The sequence below is a fragment of the Galeopterus variegatus genome, unplaced genomic scaffold (assembly GCF_000696425.1).
Source record: "Galeopterus variegatus unplaced genomic scaffold, G_variegatus-3.0.2 Scaffold188, whole genome shotgun sequence".
NCBI classification, from domain to species: domain Eukaryota; kingdom Metazoa; phylum Chordata; class Mammalia; order Dermoptera; family Cynocephalidae; genus Galeopterus; species Galeopterus variegatus.
In genome coordinates this window covers 79,890-100,373 of record NW_007726299.1, presented here as the reverse complement: position 1 = coordinate 100,373, position 20,484 = coordinate 79,890, and the positions used below count along the sequence as shown (strand labels likewise).

Sequence of the window (20,484 nt, the reverse complement as noted above, 5' to 3'; positions counted from 1 at the left end):
AAAATGAACAAAATACTAAGTTCAACACTAACGCCAGGGCAGGGTTCTTCAATCTTGGTGTTACTGATATTTTAGGCTTGATAATCCTTTGTTGTGTGTGTTTGGGATGGGCAGTGGGGGAGGTTGTGCTGTCCTGTGCATTGTAGGAGGTTAAATTTAATAGCACCCCTGGCCTCTACCAGCTAGATGCCAATAGCACCCCTACCCACTTGTGACAACCAGAAGTGTTTCCAGACATTACTAAATGTCCCTGGGGAAATAAGGTCACAACTGTCCCCGGATGAAAACCATTCTGGCTAGGGCAACCAAAATTAACTCTTACAGAAAAAAGCCACATTCCTTGGGGAAGAACACACCTAATGGGGCCAGACCTGTCTTGGCCACTACCTGTTCCATTCCTGGCTTGTCCTTGTGGTACAGTGGCCGAGTCTCTATGTGCTCAGGAACCAGCCTACATCCGACTTCTGGCATATCCTCCCAAGAGCGTAAAACCTTGAGGGCCAAGTGCTCATAAGACTCCACTGTCTCTTCTGCAGGGAAGAAGGACAAAGAAAGAGACTTGTCTGATGTGTGTTTCTGCAAGGAGACAAGTATGTGCTGTCAGATGAATTTTTAAACATGTCCCTTAAAGTTTCACTTAAATATACTACGGAACAGGGGGAGAGAAAAGACAGCAAAAGAGGAAAAAAGGAAAAAGAAAGGATGGAAAGAGGTGGAGCTAGAGTGTTGGGAAGGGGAGAGAGATGGAAAGTTCAGAGAGAGGGAAATGAGACGGGTTGACCAGAGGATCCAGAGAGCAGTCAGAGTCCTGTAGTAGGGGGCTCCATTCATCCCTAAATCAGATTCCTCCAGAGTCTATCCATCATGAGTCTATCCGGAAAATACTGAAGAGCGTATATTTTTGGAGATGTAAAACTGTGTGCTACCACCGCAATGCGAGAGGCCCTGGGGACTCGGGGAGGCCTTAAGAAGGTGGTGAAACGGGTGCAGTGTGTTGACGATGCCTTTGATCTCTCATCATCACTTGGGATCTCCCTCCTAGCAACACTGCCCACAGGAGACACTCTCTGGACCTGTCATTCTAGAGAAGGTAATCCGTGATAAGAACGACTGGTGGAAACAATACTCACAGAAGAAGACAAAAAATGGTTAAAAGAATAAAATCTTCTCGACAAAGTTTAGAATGGCCAAATTTGATATAGGAAAATTGATCTTGGCTTTTAAAAAAGGGCCACAAAAGAAATCTCCCGTTAGCAATAATTACAATCAGTAAACATTGATAGGGATGAACAAGTAATCAATGAACTAAATCTTTCTCGTAAAGTTTAATCAGTCAGGAACTGAGCTTATGAACATAATTTCAGGTTTTTTGTGGGAAAAAAAATAGTAATTGTTTAATCATGAAATGTGGGATATTAACCAAGGAACTAAATTGGCTTAATAGAATATACTGTGAACAAGTATTTTTCTCAACAGAAATTCATTAGTGTGTCATTAATACATTATCTAAATATTTATAACTCTGTATGTAAGAACCTCAATAGGTTCTTGGGGTTGAAATGACATGGTGAAAAGAAATCTTGGAAGGGGCCTGACCATGGCTCGCTGTGGAGAGCGTGGTGCTGACAACACCAAGTCAAGGGTTAAGATCCCCTTACCGGTTATCTTAAAAAAAAAAAAAAGAAAGAAGGAAAAAAAAAGAAATCTTGGCATCAAAGTGGCGGAGGTCAACATAGCAGTGTCAGGACATCCTGAACCACGTCCTTAATTGGGCTCTTTGCATCAAAATAACTGAACCATCTATAGGGAATTTTTAAGTGTCAAATGGACAGGGGAGACAATACAAAAGTTATTCTGTATCACTAAAGTAAAGATGGCTTTTTTTCTCATTCTGAATTTATGGAAGCCTCTGTGGGATCTTCACGATCTGTCTCAGGATGCTCATGATGTGGAAAATCTACTTCTTGTTGCTAAAATAGAAGAGTTATTGGTGTAACATTTATGGGGGTAATTGGGTTGTGTCCAATTTTTTATATTTTAAAACTATTGCCTGCCTTCTGACACAATTCTACTTCTATGATCTAGAAATGTGCAAGAATATGTAAAGGAATTTCATTGTAGCATCAATTGTCACTACAGTGACAAAAACAAACACAACATAAATAAATGGTACAAAAATAAAATGAAATATTATCAATGATTGTTTCAAAGAACAAAGGAGAATCGTCATAATCATTGGAAACAGAAAAAGCAGGGAACAAAACTATGTGTACAAGTGTATAATACATTTACAATTATGTAACAATGTGACATATACACATTCACACACACACACATGCAAGGAAACACTCCAGCATGCAGCAGGGTCATCTCTGAGTTTAGGGATGAGGAGTGATTTTCATTATCTCCCTTAACTTGTCCATACTTTTGACCATGAGCGTGCATTACTTCTATAATTAGATGACCCACTGTCCCCTAGACACAAATACCGCTAGAATCAGGATTTTCAAAAGAAGAGCTACATCAGCAGGATACGTTGCAGAGAGTTACCAGAGTCCTCTTCAGTGAAGACAGTTTTCCCAGTGAAGACCTGGTTTCCTATCTGTATTTTCCCAGGGTGAAAGTAGGGTCCATTGAGCTTGTTGTCTTTGCAGAGCTTGGTGAGGATCTCAGTGGGTTTGGACGTGTCTCTCCAGGCATTGTAGCCTTCTCTGAAAAGTGGAGGAAGGACAGGTAGGGTGAGGCCTGTCTTCTATCTGGGAGGACACACTCTGAGGTTGCCATAAAAAGGGCCACTCAAGTATGACCTGTGTAGTTATCTTCTAATTTGACCTGGCTTTGTCTACAATTGGGGCTAGTGTTTTTTGTTTTGTTTTGTTTTGTTTTGTTTCTTTTCTGGCCAAACACGTCTTCTTATATAAAGTGTGCATGAAAGGCAGGACTTGTGTGTAGCTAGACAGAAAAGTCCTTTACACAATTAAAGTGAAATTCACATAACAAAATTAACCATTTTAAAGTTGACCGATTCAGTGGCATTTAGTGTATTCACCATGATGTACGACCACCATCTCTTCCAAAAAGTGTTCATCACCCCAAAAGAAAATCCTGTACCCATAAAACAGTTACCTTTCTCTCTCCCCAGAGCCTTCGTTAATCACCCATCTGCTTTCTGTCTCTATGGGCTTCTTTGCAGGTAATTTTTGTTCAGTTTTTGTTCCGTCCATAGCAGAACAGCCATCGGGCTGTTTCTTATCCTAAGAGGAAAGACTAGCTCATCCTTTCTATTTCTCTGCCTCTTTCCTCTCTCCTCTTCCCCTACAAAAAAACATACTGTAGACTGACGTCACAGGCAGAAAGTCTTGATGTGTTGTTTCTCTAATCAGTGATTTTCCTGGCAGTGAGTTTCTAAATCTTCCCAACACCTTCTTCCCTTAAAAACTAGCTATTTAACTTGTTTTTGTTGTTGTTGTTATTGCCCAGTACAGGGATCGAACCCTGGACCTTGGCGTTATCAGCACCATGCTCTAATCAACTTAGCCAACTGGCCAGCTTGCTGGTTAAAAATTGTTAACTTGCAATGAAGTGCTCTCTAAGAGTCATCACCAAGATAAGCTTGGATGTCTCTGCCCATTGGGGCACTGAGTTCATCAGAATTTAACTTGTTTGAGTATTTAAATAAATCAAAATGTGGCTTACAAATCAAGATGTAGAGTAATATTCCTACGTTGTGTCAAAGATATGAGGATTTTGAAAAGGTCCAGAGCCACACACAGGCCTCCCCAGAAATAAGCACTCTTGTCTTATTTGTGAAACTTTTCAGTGCAACTCCCCTGACTAAATTATTCTGCTCCTCCCTGGCAGGTCCTCCATAGAGAAATTCTTCTGAACAAAGGATGCCAGTGGCTTCCTTCCCTGATTTCAGAGCGAGAGCAGCTAAACCCTCTCTGAACGGAGCCCTCTCAAGTACTTGGAGAGCCTGTGCATACCCAGGAGGCTTGTGGGTCCACTAGGGACCCAAATTGAACTGGCTCTCCTGGCTCAGGGAAGAGCAGGAGAGAAAGGAGACTCTCTGAAAATCACGCCACGGGGGAACGGGCAGTCAGACTCTGACAGTGAGAGTGTGAATTGGTACAACTCTTCTGATGGGCCAATTGGGCAAATATATTAAAAGTCCTTAAAATGTGCATTCCTTTGAATAGAGCAATCCACATCAATGGATGACTGCTGAGGGAATTATCAGAGAGGTGTGAAACGGCTTTTGTGTGAGAATGCTCATGGCGGCAGTAAAAAAGAACATAAATGCCCTAAAGTTCAAGAAGACAAATTGGTTATATCATTTTATAATAAACTTACGTAATCAAATATGAGGGTACTTCAAATATTTTGTGGAAAACTAGAATTAAAAGATAATATGAATCTTTCTACAAATTTTTTGAAGTGCCCTTGTAATATAGAGCTATTAAAATAATGTTTTCAAAGAGTAGTTTGTGACATGACAAAATGCTTATGATATAAGGGTAATTGCAACAAGCAGGTTACAAAACTGCATGCGGGAGTATAAGGTCAACTTCTGGGGAAAACGGCATAGAAAAAAATACAGAAAGGAAATATGCAAGAATTTTTTACATAAATTATCTCTGGGTAGAATAATTTGAGCATTATTTTGTACTGTCTGTACTTCCTAAGTTTTCTATAATGAATATGTGCTGTTTTATATTCAATAAAACATTTTTTTACATTAATCAGGTACTTTTACTCACAATGGAGAACATCTGTAGAATCTTTTATATAACCTATCGACTTACGAAAATAGGTGTTTGAACTCACAGAACTTTTTTTTTTAAATTGATGCATAATGACTATACAAATTTATGGGGTATATATGATAGTTTGATACATGGCTACAATGTGTAACAGGAAAAGTAGTTTTTAAACTACACCATGGAATTTTAATGAATGTTTTTATATTTTTCCGGCTGCAATTATTTTTTTCTTAAGCTATCAGATACAACAAACTTTTAAGAAAATAAAGCTAGTAGTCTATATTTTTAAATTAAGCAGAATTCAAAATTGTTGTAAAGAGTGAGAGGTGGGTCCATTCTTCCCTCATTTGTAAAATGGGGATAACACTTCAATGGGTGTTGAAAGAAGTGAATGAGATACTCCATGTAAAGTGTTCGGTTATCGGAAGCACACATAAGTGTTAGTTATAATTAGTTGGGATATGGGCATTTCTATTATGTTAATCATTCTTCAAGCATTATTCCCCACCAGGGAACCCTGCCCACCAGGCACTACTGATCAAGGGAACACAGACAAATCAGCTCTTGACTCTTGAAGAGCCTGCCCTTGGTTCTAAACGAGCTGCCTCCCTATCCTCAGTGACCCTCAAGAGTACTGAACAGACTTTCCCCAAACCAGACCTCTCATGTGCAGCACATGTGAGATAGTAAAGCTGAGCATGGTCTGGCCTTCCAAGAGATGAACAATTTGGATGCAGAGTCCAGAGCCCTGAAGACTGTGACCTCAGAACACCAACGGTGTCTCCACGGGAGAAAGAACTTACATTTCATACTGGCTCTGCAAGCCACAGATGGCTCGATGTTTGCTGTAGAAGCGGTTCTCCAGGTCGATCTTGGTCTCACCAATAAGGTCGTCTGTCCCAATCATGTCATGATCATAGATCAGGACAGAGAGCAGGGACTCCTTCGGGAATGTGGCTTGGATCTCAAATGACCTGTTGTCCAAGCAGAGGTTTCAGGAGTCAAGAATGTTTGGTGACACAGGGAAGTTTCCCCAGACTCACTTTTAGCTGGCCTACTGTTCATTATGAACTCATTAAATACTCAACAGCTCAGTTAACACTTAGCAGATATTTGTTTGGTTTAATTCCTCATTGAGGTACAGTCAATTTCCAATAGTCAACAATTTCCCCTTTTATGGGCAATGTCTTGCAGTCCTCAGCTGGGGGTTTTAGTCTCAAGTAGGACTGATACTTAATGTTGGCTTGAATTTGCAACTTCCTGTTTCTAAAACTTTGGGGAAGTTATTTAATCTCTCTCAGCTTTCTTATGTGTAGACGACGATAAGCATCTTCTTTGTAACTTAACAAGGTGGTTAAATGCAATATTCTTTATATAAAACACACGTTGTTCTTCCAGGTATTCAATTGGTGTCCAATACCTTGCCATCCCCCTTCTGTTTCACTGTTGCTTCATCAAGGAATACCCAGCTGGATTTATTTTATTTATTTATTTATTTTTATTTTATATATATATACTTTTGGTGGCTGGCTGGTTCAGGGACCAAAGATTTATATTTTTATTTTATTTTTTAGCAGGTTGATTTATTTTAAAGGAAAACCCTGTTGAGGATGGAAAATCATAAAAACATAGAATTGCAGGAGTGGAGTGCTGTCTCTGCAAGACTCTGAGCCCTTTGAGAACAGGGACCTGCCTTTTATATCTCTGCACTGCTGAAGCCTGCACTTGGCCTAGGGAAAATACACACAATAAATGTTTTCTTCCCCTCATTTTACAGATATCCAATCCTTTTACTTTACAGATAAGGAAATTGAAATCTAGAGAATACAAATGAGTTGGCCAAGATCATCAATCAGGCTGATGTGAGATAGGGTGTTTCCTATGTCCTGGTTAGGTGTTCTTCCCACGATACCGCACCAATGCAAGGTGTCATGAGGAACAGGCATGCTGCCAGGTTTCCTGTGACAGTGGATTATCTGTGCTACTGAGTTCCTGCATTAGAGCAGATGCATAAGAATTAAATTTTGAGTGAAATCCTGCATTTTAGGAAAATGTCTTTCTGCAAACAAAATCAAGAACACACCAGTGTTTCTCTAGCTGTTCTGGACTCTGGCCACTGTGGGCCAGGATGGGTTGGGCTGGGAGCAAGGGAGCAAGGTAGAGAGGAGGTGGGAGGAAGGGGAATGGTGTGCCCAGTACTTCCCTGCACATCCTCTGAGCTGCTGACCTCCTGGTCAGATCCACTTAGCCTTGACACTTGCTCTCCACTGTGGCGGGGACTGCAATACAGCATAGCTGGAGCCAATTAACCCTCCCCAGAGAGAAAAAACCAGAGATACTGGACAGCTCCAGTGATTGTAGCTGACTGAGGAGGCTCTAGCAGGCCAGGGATGTTGCCACACGAGGAAGAAATCCATGTGTCTTTCCTCTCAAGGCACAACATGATCTCCTGGGCTCCACAATTTGGATTCTGAACTGTAATTGACATTCATGAGGCATCTCACAAGGAAGCCTCCCGACGTCAATCTTTGAGCTTTGCCATCACCATGGCTGCCACCAAGGAGACTTAGTAAGTGCTTACCTGCCCCTGGAAACCATGACAAGGACTCATTTGCTCTGGTCCTTCTCCCCAAGCTGTGCTCACAAATTTAATTTGTCTGACTTTTAACTAGGTCTGTCATTCAAAGAGTTAATAAGAACAGCCGACCATGATCGGACTTCTGGTCACCCAGGGAAAAACTAGGCTTACACCAACTTGTGTGTCAATGAGATACTATCTCTAGATGCAATGGTGGCTTGAGAAAAGATTATATATCATGAAATGGGCAAAAACTGAGACTTGGTGAAAGCAGGCAGAGCCTCTGGGCTTCAGAGCAAAAACGTCTCATTTCTCCTTTATTAATTCATTCATCATTCATTCTTTAATTTATTCATTTGTTCATTTGACATTTATTACACATTCACTATGTGTCGGGCACTGTGGTTTTTGTAAGTGACACAATTTCTTTCTAGCAGGGAAGGCAGATGAGAAAATAGCTAAATAAGGGGTGGCAGGGGTTCGGACAGAGTTGTGTGTAGGGTGTTACGAGTACTCCTGTCTGGGGGACGGCAGTAAGGAATGAAGGAGATGGCTCTTTAGCTGACTCGAGTGCAGATAGGAGTTCTCCTAACTCCATATCTGTGGAACTTCTAGTCATAGTATCTGACCTTCGGTTCCCTGATTACATAGGCTCAAAGGCCCATGCACCTTAACATTCATCACACAAGCTATATTTATCTGATTTTCTGGTTAATGCCACCTCCTCCATGAGGGGGTAGGTCCTATGAAAATAGAATCATATCCCCTCTATACTTCTCCAATACCTGGCCCATGGTCTGTCACCAAATGACTGTCTGATTGGAAAGAACAAACACTGGCAAACTACTTGTAGTGTGACAGTCAGTTTTATGCATTGACTTGGCTAGACCATAGTCCCTAGTTATTCAATCAAACACTAATCTAGGTGTTGATATGAAGATATTTCATACATGTGGTTAACATCTACAATCAGTTGACTTAAAAAGAAGATTATCCTTGATAATCTGGGTAGGCTTCATCCAATCAGTTAAAAGGCTTAAAAAGCAAAACTAGGGTTTCCCTGAGAAAGAAGAAATTCTGCCCATGGACTGCAATACTAGATCCTGCCCGAGAGTTTCCAGCTGCCAGCCTGCCCTATGAATTTCAGACTTGGCAGCCCTCATGATCATGTAAACAAATTCCGTGCACTAAATCTGTGTGTGTGTATGTGAGTGTGTGTAGTTGTAGGCTGAATTATGTCCCCCAAAATATGTTCGAGTTCTAATCCCCAGTACCTTAGAATGTGACCTTATTTGGAAATAGGGTCTTTACAGAGGTAGTCAAATTAAAGTGAGGTCTTTAGGGTGGGCCCTAATCCAGTATGACTGAAGTCCTTATGAAAAGGGGACACGACACAGAGACAGATATGCACAGAGAGAAGAGGATGTGAAGAGATACAGGGAGAATGAAGGCTGAGGTTGCAACGATGTGTCTACAAGTCAAGGAATGCCAGGGGTTGCCTGCAAACCACCAGAAGCCAGGAGAGAGGCGTGGAACAGACACTCCCCCATGGTCTTCAGAAGGAACCAACCAATAGACCAATAAACACATCAACAGATCCATCCATGTCGGAGGCTAGGAAGGAAGTAAAGCAGGGAGACGTCCCAGGCACCGGGGGTAGAGGCTGTGACCTCCTCACACGAACAGCAAGGCATGACCAGACTCCAGGTCAGCCACAAGAGTCCTCTGCCCTTCCTGCTGGAAGGGCACAACTTTTGTCCCTGAACGACAATTAAGTACAAAGCATCTGCACACCCGAGAGCTCCTGGAAGAGGCCCTGCAATGCCAGAGGCAGCAGGAAATATTCCACTATCCACTTCTTTGGCTGCCATGGCCACATAACAGGGGTGATAAAACCAGTCTAATTCATGGCACTTAGCTAATAAAAAGTGACCACCATGCACTCTGAGAACTGAAGCTCTAGTTACGGAACTGGCAGGTAATGATGAAGGCTATCTCTGCATCAGGGGAGCAAGGGCACCATCATTTTAATTGTTCCTATTAATCTGCACAGCAAGATCATTTATTGCCTCATTGCCTCAGGAGCAGTGAAATGTGAGAGAGTAGTGGTGATCAAATGTCAGAGAGTCCACTGTGATCACAGACATGTAAATGAATTTAAACAAAATCGATGGAGATTTTATCCCACGATCCTAGTCACTCAGGAAAAAAGAAATGATGCACTTAAGATGAATCCACTGCTAAGATGATTAGCAGGAAGGAGGGAAGGGAGCTGCTGTGTTCTGAACATCTCCTGTGTGCTGGCACAGACAACATGCTGGTTGCTTCATGTATCTGATCTTCTAACAGGCTGAGCGCCAGGTGTCACTACTGCCGCTTTACAGATGAGGGAAACGAGGATCAGAGAGGTCAAGCCATCTGCGCAAGGTTACACACCTTGTATGTGGCAGAGTGAAACCCAGGTGGCTCTGATTCTCAAATCAATGGCAGCCACATGCACAAACTCCAAGCAGGGAGCACCAGTGTGTGACACGCCCTGACGATGAGGGTGGTGCCAGTCCACCTGCACATGTACAAATGCAACAGGTTTTCACACTTTGCAGGAAAATGAAACACAACTGGGGGATGCAGTTCAACTTTTATCCTCAGGGGTCACCTCGAATGAGTGGCAAAATGATAGGATGGGCCAAACATTTGGCCCCTTCTCCTCCAATTATGAGCTGTGTGAACTTGAATACATTTCTTAACCTCTCCAGATATTGGTTGCTTTGTTTGTAAAAGGGAAATCTCTCTGTCCAAAAGCAGGAGGCTGAATCTGATGACTCTTCGAGGTGCCTCCTAAATCTGAAATCTAGGGAATGGTTATTAGAAAACTATGAGTATGAAGACTACCATGGATTACCTGAGGGGACCATGGAAAGAATTTGACCCTTCTCCATGAACACAGGTTTGGTTGGCTGGTATTGTAGTGGATTGAGTTACGTCCCCCCAAAACTCACTGAAGCTTGAATTGTGTCCCCCAAGTTTTATGTATTAGAAACGTAGCTCCCACTGTGACTTTTAAGAGGGTGGGAAATCCTATTATGGTAATTGAAAGATGGAGCCTTGGAGAGGTGATTGGATTGTAGGACTGTGTAGTAGTGAATGGATTAAAAATGGTGGTCAGGGGTGTGGTTCTGAGGGCTTTAAAAGGAGATAAAAGAGAGTCTGTCTCTCTCTCTGCTTCCACCATCTTGCAATGTGAGACCCCTAGGTCACTGTTACCACCACCAGATGGACTTTGAAGTTCCCAGCCTCAGAAACTATAAGCAATAAATTTTATTTTCTTTGTAAATCACCTAGTGTTAAGTATTTTGTTATAAGCAACAGAAACAGACTAATACAGAAAAAGTATCAAGGGCAGGAGTCAGCATTTAACCTCCTGCCAGCATTTTACTTAAGACATGCACACATATGCACGCACACACATGCACACACGCCACAGAAACACAGCAGGAGCGAATGCAGAAAAAACAAGACAACATAGCCCAGATGGCCACTGACCTTCCAAATACTGGGTTCAGTTGTTTGGGGATATATTTGTCCCGGTCTTTGATTTCTGTCTTGCCAAGCTTGACCACAATGTAGGGATCTGATTTCCCATCTGGATCAGCTGGGCTGAGATTAAATGCCTGGGGAGGGAAAAGAAAATTCCTTTGGTCCAGTGGTTCTCAACATCGGTTGCACATGGGATCACCTGGGTGCTTTCAAAATACTGATGGCTGAGTTCTGGCTCCAGCTATTCTGATTTAATGGGCCCTGAGCTTTGGGATTTTGAAAAGCTCCCTACATGATTCTGGCATGCAGCCAAGGTTAAGAACCTCTACTTAGCATCTCCATTTTGCTGTTAAAACTAAAAATATTGGCTTTTCCCAAATTCAACTTTCTCTGAAGTCATCTCCGCAGTGGAAAGCAGATACTTGCTGAATGAATAAATGAATGAGACAAATCCTTCTCCAATCTCTGTAGTCCATAGAAATTTATCCCTTTCCTTCCTACTAGTCATATTCTCTATTTCTAGATTCTCCAAATTGTGTCCCATAGAACCTTAGTTCTGTAGGATTTCTTGTAGGGAGAAAAACGATATGAAGCAATAAGTTTAGGAAAAAGATTCAATAGTTAAATTGGTTTCTTTGCTTCTGGAATTCTCAGATCCCTGATGAGCTTTATGAATGTCAGGAGCTGGAAAGGGGAAATGAATTATTATATGCATTATTTCTTGAATTTATTTGAATGTCTGGTATTTTTCCTGAGGAATGCATATTAATCATGCCCCGAGACATGGGTGGCCTCCTGAACAAAATCTTGAAAAGGCTAGTCTAAACTATCCTGTGGGCGGGTACTTAACATAGACTAGTCAGCATTGTCAGTGATTCTTTACAACCTGAGAACTGCATGCGGAAGAAAGTTCTCCCTTAGCATTAAAGAACAATTCATTTTTATTTTGTGCTTCATTTATGTTTCATAAAAAGGATGTAGGCAATGTAGGCAAAGCGTTCATATAAAATAAGACTACTGCAATCAAATGCAATTATGCAAATCAAGTCCAAGGTCAGGAGAGGAGCATAAATCCATGAACCACAGAGTTCACAGAGGTGCTTTGACTGAGTGTCACATTTGGCCCTGAGCTTCCTGGCAATAAGGTCAAAAAGTTTCCTAACTAAAGTTTTGTGCTCTCACTATCAGAGAGGCGGAAGCCTAGAGGAGATAACATTTTTCTTGGAAATACATTCAAAATGAAATGTTTGACTGCAGCAGTGCAGAGGCATAGTTTGGGGGAAGAATTTCACAGGGGCAGCTGCCATCTTCTGCCCTGTTCTTCCCTCTGTCTTGCCCGTGAACTTCCTACTCTGGTTCTAGTTGGTTCCCTTTCCTGCCCGTAGGCAACCACAGCGAGCAGATAAAACTACACAGAGCAGTCCTATATGCTCGGAAGGATTTTCCCTGAGTGAAAAGCCAGGAAATGTCCATGTCACTGACCAATCTTCATACCCTGTTATGGACTGAATTGTGTGCCTCCCAAATTCAAATGTTGGAGCTGTAATCCCTAAAGTGACTGTATTGGGAGATAAGGCCTTTAGGAAGGTAATCGGGGTTAAATGAAGTCATCACGGTGGGGCTCTGATCTGATAGGGCTAGTGTTCTCACGGGAAGAAGAGGCGGTACCAGTGCCCTCTCTCTCTCTCTTTCGCATACACATGCATAGACGAAAGGCCATGTGAGGACACAGCAAGAAGGCAGCCATCTAGAAGCCAGCAAGAGAGTCCCCACCAGAAACCAACCCTTACAGCACCTTGAGCATAGACTTACAGCATCCAGAACTGTGAGAAAATAAATTTCTGTTGTTTAAGCCACCCAGTCTGTAGTATTTTGTTATGGCAGCCTGAGCTGACTAACACACCCCCTCAGAGCAAACAAGGATGGCTCACCGCGACAATGTACACCCTGATCAGCACTTGGATGGGGTGGTTGGGTGGAATCCCCTGCTGGATTCTCAGCTGCCTGCTGTCCTCAGAGCTAGAATCTTCGGGGCTTTTGTAGATGCAGAACAAGCCCTGGAACCACAAAGTGCAACCCATTGAAACAAGATGGTCCTATGTCGCACTGAAAACCACAGAGAGCATAGTGCTGGGAAAATTTGCACAAAGATGCAGAACAAGCCCTGGAACCACAAAGTGCAACCCATTGAAACAAGATGGTCCTATGTCACACTGAAAACCACAGAGAGCATAGTGCTGGGAAAATTTGCACAGCCTGGGAATCAGCAAAATCTGGGTTGCTGCTTCCCTTGCCAGTTGGATGTCCTCAGCAGTTCAGGTAACCTGCTTGTGTCTGAGCTTCTACATGGTACACCAGTGAATTGGTGTTGGTACATTAACATCCTCCTTGTAGGACTGTCATGTGAAGAACATAACAGACGGGACACCGAGTACCTTTACGTGGGGGTTACCGTGCTGGTGCTTCCCCTATTATCTCATTTTATCCTAACTATAGTATTCTTATTTCTAGATGTAGCAACTAAGGCTCAAAGAGATGTCCTCAGCAGTTCAGGTAACCTGCTTGTGTCTGAGCTTCTACATGGTACACCAGTGAATGGGTGTTGGTGCATTAACATCCTCCTTGTAGGACTGTCATGTGAAGAACATAACAGATGGGACACCGAGTACCTTTACGTGGGGGTTACTGTGCTGGTGCTTCCCCTATTATCTCATTTTATCCTAACTATAGTATTCTTATTTCTAGATGTAGCAACTAAGGCTCAAAGAGGTGAAGTACATTCTTCCAGGTCATGCAGCTAGTCAGTACTACAGGATTTAAATCCAGATTGGCAACTGCAACACCCATGCTATTTACAACATACCATACTGCATAAAAAGGGCTCAGCATGCAGTAGGTTTATAGTACTTTATGACACTGACACAATAAGTCTGCCAGATGAAAGGTTTGATTTGTTTGATTAGTTTAATTGTCCAACTGGCAGGCTTGCACAAATCACACGTTAGCTATGTCAGGGTGGAGAGTAAAATTCCGTGGTCCTTTAAGGTAATGACTCTGTCCCCTTATTTTCCACCAGGCTGAGCTCCAACCCACTGGCCACAAACCAAAATATCTCAAAAGACTGGGGCTAGGTCTTATGGGGTTCTAAAGAGGGTCTTGAGTAAAGATGAAGCCTTTTCCTTACACACACCCTGCACCACAATCCCATTAACAGAATTGAGTTATAGCTGATGTTAATGGACAGGGTGAGCCAAATAAAAAGGATAACATTGGAACCTGCCTTAAACTTTCCTATGACTCGGTCTCCATCAAGGCCATGGTCATCTTCCATAGACTTGCCTCTGAAGAGCTCAAAGGTTTTCACCCAGTCTTCAAAATTGTTGAATTCACTCTCAAGATCACCATCGTATATCTTTAGAGAAAAGGGAGAAGGATTGATTTAATGAGAAATGCCAAGACCAGCCTTGATATATGTCCCTCGGAAAAATCTAAGAAGCCACTGTTAATTTGTCCTTAGCAAAATAAGATACAGGGGTTGGCTCAGCATTCCTGGAACTCACTACTACTCCGAATTTTATGAAACCTTTTTGACAAACTTTTAAATTCCAAGAACTGTAGCTAAGCCAAAAAATATTTTAAATATATAGGTATAAATAAGGCAGACTTTTTTGTAGCTAATTGATGTTATTGGTTGTTGGATATAGACTATAATACCTTAAGGAGATTCAACTCAATAATGTTCATTTAGCATCTAATTCTTAACACATATAATGTGATGGAATATTTGCTTTTATTATAATGCATGTGGACATGAATTTTCCAAGTGGGAAATTATATATACACTTTAAAAATGCAAAATCAAATTGAGTTTTAGGTTTGGTACCACAATTAAATTATTCAAATTTCTAACCCAAATTACTTCCCCAAATTAATTACTTTTATGTATATCAACGTATGTAATTTTCTCACTCCAAATTTTCATATCCATAAATATGCCTCTAGCCAGCACCCTCTGACTAATGTGAAGATTGGTCTGATGGAGATGATAGGTGGAGTTAACACTCCTGCTGCTTTGAGTCTGTACACATCTGCATGATGAGGTCAAGCTTCTAGAACTGAGCCAAGGAGAAATCACACACTGTAAATTATTTTGCCAGGTCCAGGCTAAACAATGTAAGTCATGCCTCTCCTCAACGTGAGGATGTAGAAAACAGAAAATGAGCAAGCTCCATTGTCTCGGTTTACATGCTTATTAACGTTACTTCTCTGCATCAATGATTATAACAAAAACAAAGTAAATTAGTTCAAATGAAGACATTACTACGGTTGACCAAAGCACTAACAGAACCCCACTGCTGCGCTTCCCAGCCCACCCACAGCAGAGACGCTGGTGTCCACACACCTGCAAGGTGGCCAGGTTGGGGATGCCATCGTCTTTGAGTTTCTTCTTGGGCACTTTGTCTTTCTTCTTCTTGGGGCCATCTTCCACATCTACCACTACCTCATCTGGTTTTGCCTCTGTGGATATTCAGTAGAAGTTGTTAGAGAAGGAACAAAGCCAAGCTCCCTCTTTCCCTTTGCTCTGCCATGTGTCTGACTCTTTTTTAAAAAAAGAAATAGTAACTTTTCGCTGTAGAATTGCCATACGCAGCCCTGCAGTTGGTGCACTGCATGACCACAGGGGATGCCACTCATACAGAAATGCAATGCCAGTGGATCCGCTGGGTCCAGGCCATGTGCTGGCCTGTACTGGTATATATAAGAACTCATTAAACTAAGCACAAGAGGGTGAGTAATTTGCCCATTCGCCCAACTAGCAAAGAACAGACCCAGGATTTGATCGACTCAAAGCTCGTAGCTACACTTCCTCTCAGATCTGTTTAGGAAATTGAGATTCATTAAGTTCAACATAAGGCTCACATATGTTAAGGGTCTTGCACAAAGTCACATGAGTGAGATTATTCAGTCTTTTTTAGCAGCAGACTCTGGGGAAAAATACCGCTAGAGATGGGCTTCTAGCTCTGCTGTTTTCTAGCTGTGTAATCTTGGACAAGTTTCTTGACCTCTCTGTACCTGTGTTTCATCATCTGCAAGATGAAGATGCTATTACCTATGTCATGGGGGTGGTCTTAGAATTAAATGTGCCAATTAGGAGGGGTCTGAGGACCTGAGCCTGGCTCTGTTTTTATACTTGAATCAGTGTCACCTGAAATAGTATTGACTGCTGGGTGTCACTGTTGTGTTCAGGTCAAGACCTACGTCGACTTGTATCCAGTTTGTGGTCACTTCAAAACCAAGGCCTCTTTCATTTAAGCTTCTGCCAAACCAGATCTATCCAATCCTTGTAAACTGCATCTTGGAACCTAAATTCAGGTCTTTACACTCACCTCTATTAAAGTCTATCTTGTTGATTTTGGCCCATCATCCAGCTTGCTTCTATTTTTACTCCACTGTTTCCACATTCAGACTGTCAGTGTAGGGACATGAACCAAAGGGTCAATTTCAGCCCTGAACTATATTCAGGAGACCTGGGATCTGGTCCCAGTCCTGCTCAAATAGCTACATGACCTTTTTCAAGTGGTGTTATCTTCCTGAGATTGTTTCCTCACTTGGGAAACGAGGGAGTTAAGCTCTAATATACTTCCCATGGCTTCTGCTTTATAATTTTCTCACTACGATGGCCCTATTCTATGTCCAAATGTCCCCAGAACAGCTACTTACCTATATTGCCTTTTTTCTCCTTGGGATTGCTCTCCTTTGCCTTTGAAAAAGAGGGACACAGGATTATTGACAGTGACATTAATCTATTAATTTATTAATCCTGACTGCTAAAAGTTCTAATTCAATTATCCTAGGCCTCCGCATTCTTTAAAAAGAATATTCAAACAGTCTTCTAGCACTCCCCAAAATGAAGCCTCACCGTGCAGGTCTGGGACATAAGTGCAGTGGGATACCCTTCTCCATGCCCTAGAGAAGAGGTGCCCACCCATCCAAGAAAAGTGTCCTCAGGCCGTAGACAAGACATCTGTGTGCTCTATATGTAGTCTCCTCCCAGCCATGGGGACAGCAAGCTCTCTTTCCACATTTTCCACCTCCACGGATCATCACCTTAGTCTGCACTATGAGTTTTGCCTGCTGGCATATACCCAGGGATCAGGGAGGTTATCGAGAAAAGGTAAGGGGCTGAGAACTCACAGGAAGTGGTAGTATCTGTTATAGCAAAAGAAGGATGGAGGCAGGGACTGAGATTTGGTTTATTTACTATATATCAATATTTGTGAAACAGTCCTAGATGAAACTACAGTCTTTTCAAACCAAAGAATTAGAAGAATTTCTATTCAATTAAATATGTGGTTACATCTGACTAATTTTCTTTTTCTTTTTTACTTGGGGATGAGAAATCTCACCAAAGTCTATCACTGAGCTTTTGCCTGAATCTCCAGACCCACCCCCCACTGGTTCTCTAGCTTTGTGACTCGATCCTTGTCTTGTTCCTTATTCCTGTTTTGCTCTGGCAACCCACCGATTCTTACCATTTGCTGAGGCCAAGACCTCTGCCTTTACTTTGATAATTGCCCATAAAAGCTTAGAATCTTGCTGGAAACCTGGGCCCTTTGACTTGGGTATGTCCAGGTGCACGTGAAGCCCCCATCGTGAATGCCCACCTGTCTAGAGACCCCATTTCTCCTGCTGCACCACCCTGAGTCTGACTGGGGGCAGGTTCTCCAGGTACCAGGCTGGACTGAGCAGGCTTCCTGCATCTACAATGAAGCCTGTGTCCCAGAGCCAGCTGTGTCCCAGAGCCAGCTCCAGCATCCAAAATCCAATGAGGATTTTGTCATTCAGGATCCCAGGTCCTTCCAGGATTTTTACTCTTCTGCAGTTAGTAGAACCACACCTGGGTAGGACCTACTTCTAATGGCATTTAAAGGAAGTTATGTGGAAATTGGAGGCAGAGAAGGTGCCATGTTTTCCTGTTGAGTCCCTTGGTGTCACAGCCGGAGATTTTACCTTCTGTGCTTTCTGCAGGGAGGCATAATACTTAGACCACCAGTCAATGACGTTTTCAGCAGATTCATCCACTATGGTCCTCTTTCTCCTTTTAGTGGACCTCCGGGAAGATTTCCTGGTATCCTGCCAAGGGAAGGGGACAGGTTATTAGTTAGGCCTTGTTTTGCTGCATGCCGGTGGCTAACTGGCCGACTGAGGAAGAGGACGTATAGGTACCCACTGGGAAGAGGATGGAGGCATCCGTTGCTTTTGTAGCAGCAGTTCCCTGTATTACTTCAGTAAATAAAAGTTGAATAATATATTCATCCATTCATTTATTCAGCAAACATTTACTGAGCAGATGGGAGACATTGTGCTTGATATTCGGGACATGTGGGGAGTTTGACACGGCCCCACATTCGGGAGGCTTAGAGTGCAGTAGAGGAGAAAGGCATGCAACAAGCAGCAGACTATCGACACAAAGTGGTACAGCAGAAAGGGGGTGACTTCAGACAGACCTGGGTTGTCCAGCCCTGCATTGCCCTGAGGCAAAAGCTGGACAAACACCAGGTGTGTGAGTGAGGCCATCCTAGACCAGCCAGCCCCAGTCAACCTGCCAGCTGACGCAGACCCATGAACAAGCCCAGCCAAGATCACCGAACTTGGCTCAGATCAGAACTGCCCAGGGGACCCACAGACCCTTAAACAGTAATAAATGATTATTGTTCTAAAACCAAAAAAAAAAAAAAAAAGGAAAGAATCAGCCAAGATCACCGAACTTGGCTCAGATCAGAACTGCCCAGGGGACCCACAGACCCTTAAATAGTAATAAATGATTATTGTTCTAAAACCAAAAAAAAAAAAAAAAGGAAAGAACGAAATTAGCATGAATTTTGTGATTCTCAGTTTCCTCAAATGGGGACAATAATACCCGCCTACTTCACTGTCGTGAGGATTGAGTGACATAAAGTAGGCAATTCCCCTTTAGCTTCATTTCTGATTTGAGCAGGTTCAAATCAAGGACACCTACAACAGAAGGACAGGATGGGAGGAGACGCGTGATGCACGTGGCAGAAAGGAGGTGTCTACGGGAGAAGACAGGCGTCACGTTGGAGCCTGTGATGCAAGACTTTTCACACTTCCAGGATTCGTTCTCTCTCCCAGACACCTCTCGAGTACCCCGTGTGTCAGGCACTCTCCTGAGTGCAGGGGATACAGAGATGTCGAAAAACCCTCTCTGACCTGGTTGGGCTCACGCTGAAACTGAGAATTCCAACATGAAGTGGCAGGTGCAGTACCAGGAGAACCTGGGAGAGAAGCCAGCGAGGGCCACAGAGGGTCGCTGAGCGTGGATGAGATGGGAACAGCCTGAGTGAATGTCTGTTAACCTATCCTGCTCTGACTTATTTCTGCTTTGCTGCTCAGGCAGTTCCTTAGGACTTTCTTAAAACTGCCTTCTCCTTTAAGTCAAGGGATAAACCAGGATTTTGCACTCAAATTCACGACTTAGAAAAATTAACTATCTCCTTGTTTTGTGGTTCTTTGTGCACTTTTCCATCTTCCATTCCAGAATCTCAGCTTACTGAAGATGTTCATCTTACCCTTCTTTAGAATCCAAAAGAAAATCTTTTTCTGGCCTTGTATGACCCTGTACAAAGTAGGCTGTAAATATTTGTGTAATAGGCCTGATGAAGAAACCATTGTCTTCCAAGTTAATGCAATAAGAAGAATTTCTGTTCAATTAAATACTACTCTCACATTTGACGTTAATTTCATATATGTTGATTTATCTGATCCTACAACAATGCTGTGAAGTGGGTATCCTTATCCTCATTTTACAAACGAGGAAACTGCTACTCACAAATGTGACGCTGCCTGCCCATGGTCAACAGCTGGCAGGTGGAGGGTGAGTCTTCAGAGCCTCCAATGCTAACTCCCACGAGTCTTGTAAATATGAAGAGGAGTTACATGCTGACCTTGACTTTTCCACCTTTTGGTGGCTCCTGGGCTGCAGGTCTGTGTTCAGGCTCCAGCATAGGGGATGAGTCAGGGATGTCAACCAGGACAGCTGTCTGAACCTGGGCTGAGTCAGGTACCACCGTGGAAGGTGGCTCTACGTCCACGTAGACATGATCTGTCGGGGGATCCTGGGAGGAGCTGAGCGGTCCGGAGGACTCAGTGGCTACTAGTGAATCTGACATCGCTGAAAGAAAAGCACATCAGGTCAGGGAGCGGGGCTGCAATACAGGGCAGCATTCTAGGAACTTAATCCTAGGAATCAGACAAATCCAGATTCAAATATGGCAAGTTCCTGACATCGCTGAACCTCACTTTCCTTATTTGTAAGATGATAGTAAAAATACTCATCTCACTGGGGAGTAAAATGAGATCATGACGTCAGGCATCTGGTGCATAACAGGTCATCAACAAGTGGTTGTACTTATGACGGACCCTTCAGAGTAATTTTAATCAATCGTGGTCATTGGCATCATGAAAATCAAGGTATAGGGCACAGGTCCTTTGTGCTGATTGTCTCCTCCCACCGTGTGTTAATTCAGGGAGCTTTTAGAGGTTCCAGAGGTCTGAGAACTCCCAAGTGTAGGCAGAACTCTGGGT

The 20,484-nt window shown here is 42.8% G+C and overlaps 1 protein-coding gene across 1 annotated transcript in view; it reads right to left on the bottom strand.

Annotated features, from left to right (window-relative positions):
- Positions 1-20,484, bottom strand: part of FER1L6 (fer-1-like family member 6) — a gene marked incomplete at its 5' end in the record, with an annotated part of 120,763 nt that overhangs the window by 23,717 nt on the left and 76,562 nt on the right. Inside the window, 10 exons of the mRNA XM_008564614.1 lie at positions 388-530; positions 2,551-2,711; positions 5,567-5,737; positions 10,885-11,012; positions 12,810-12,935; positions 14,159-14,290; positions 15,281-15,396; positions 16,600-16,639; positions 17,890-18,012; positions 19,845-20,071. Of these exons, the coding sequence (XP_008562836.1) occupies positions 388-530; positions 2,551-2,711; positions 5,567-5,737; positions 10,885-11,012; positions 12,810-12,935; positions 14,159-14,290; positions 15,281-15,396; positions 16,600-16,639; positions 17,890-18,012; positions 19,845-20,071 (1,367 nt within the window). The remainder of the gene's footprint in view (positions 1-387; positions 531-2,550; positions 2,712-5,566; positions 5,738-10,884; positions 11,013-12,809; positions 12,936-14,158; positions 14,291-15,280; positions 15,397-16,599; positions 16,640-17,889; positions 18,013-19,844; positions 20,072-20,484) is intronic.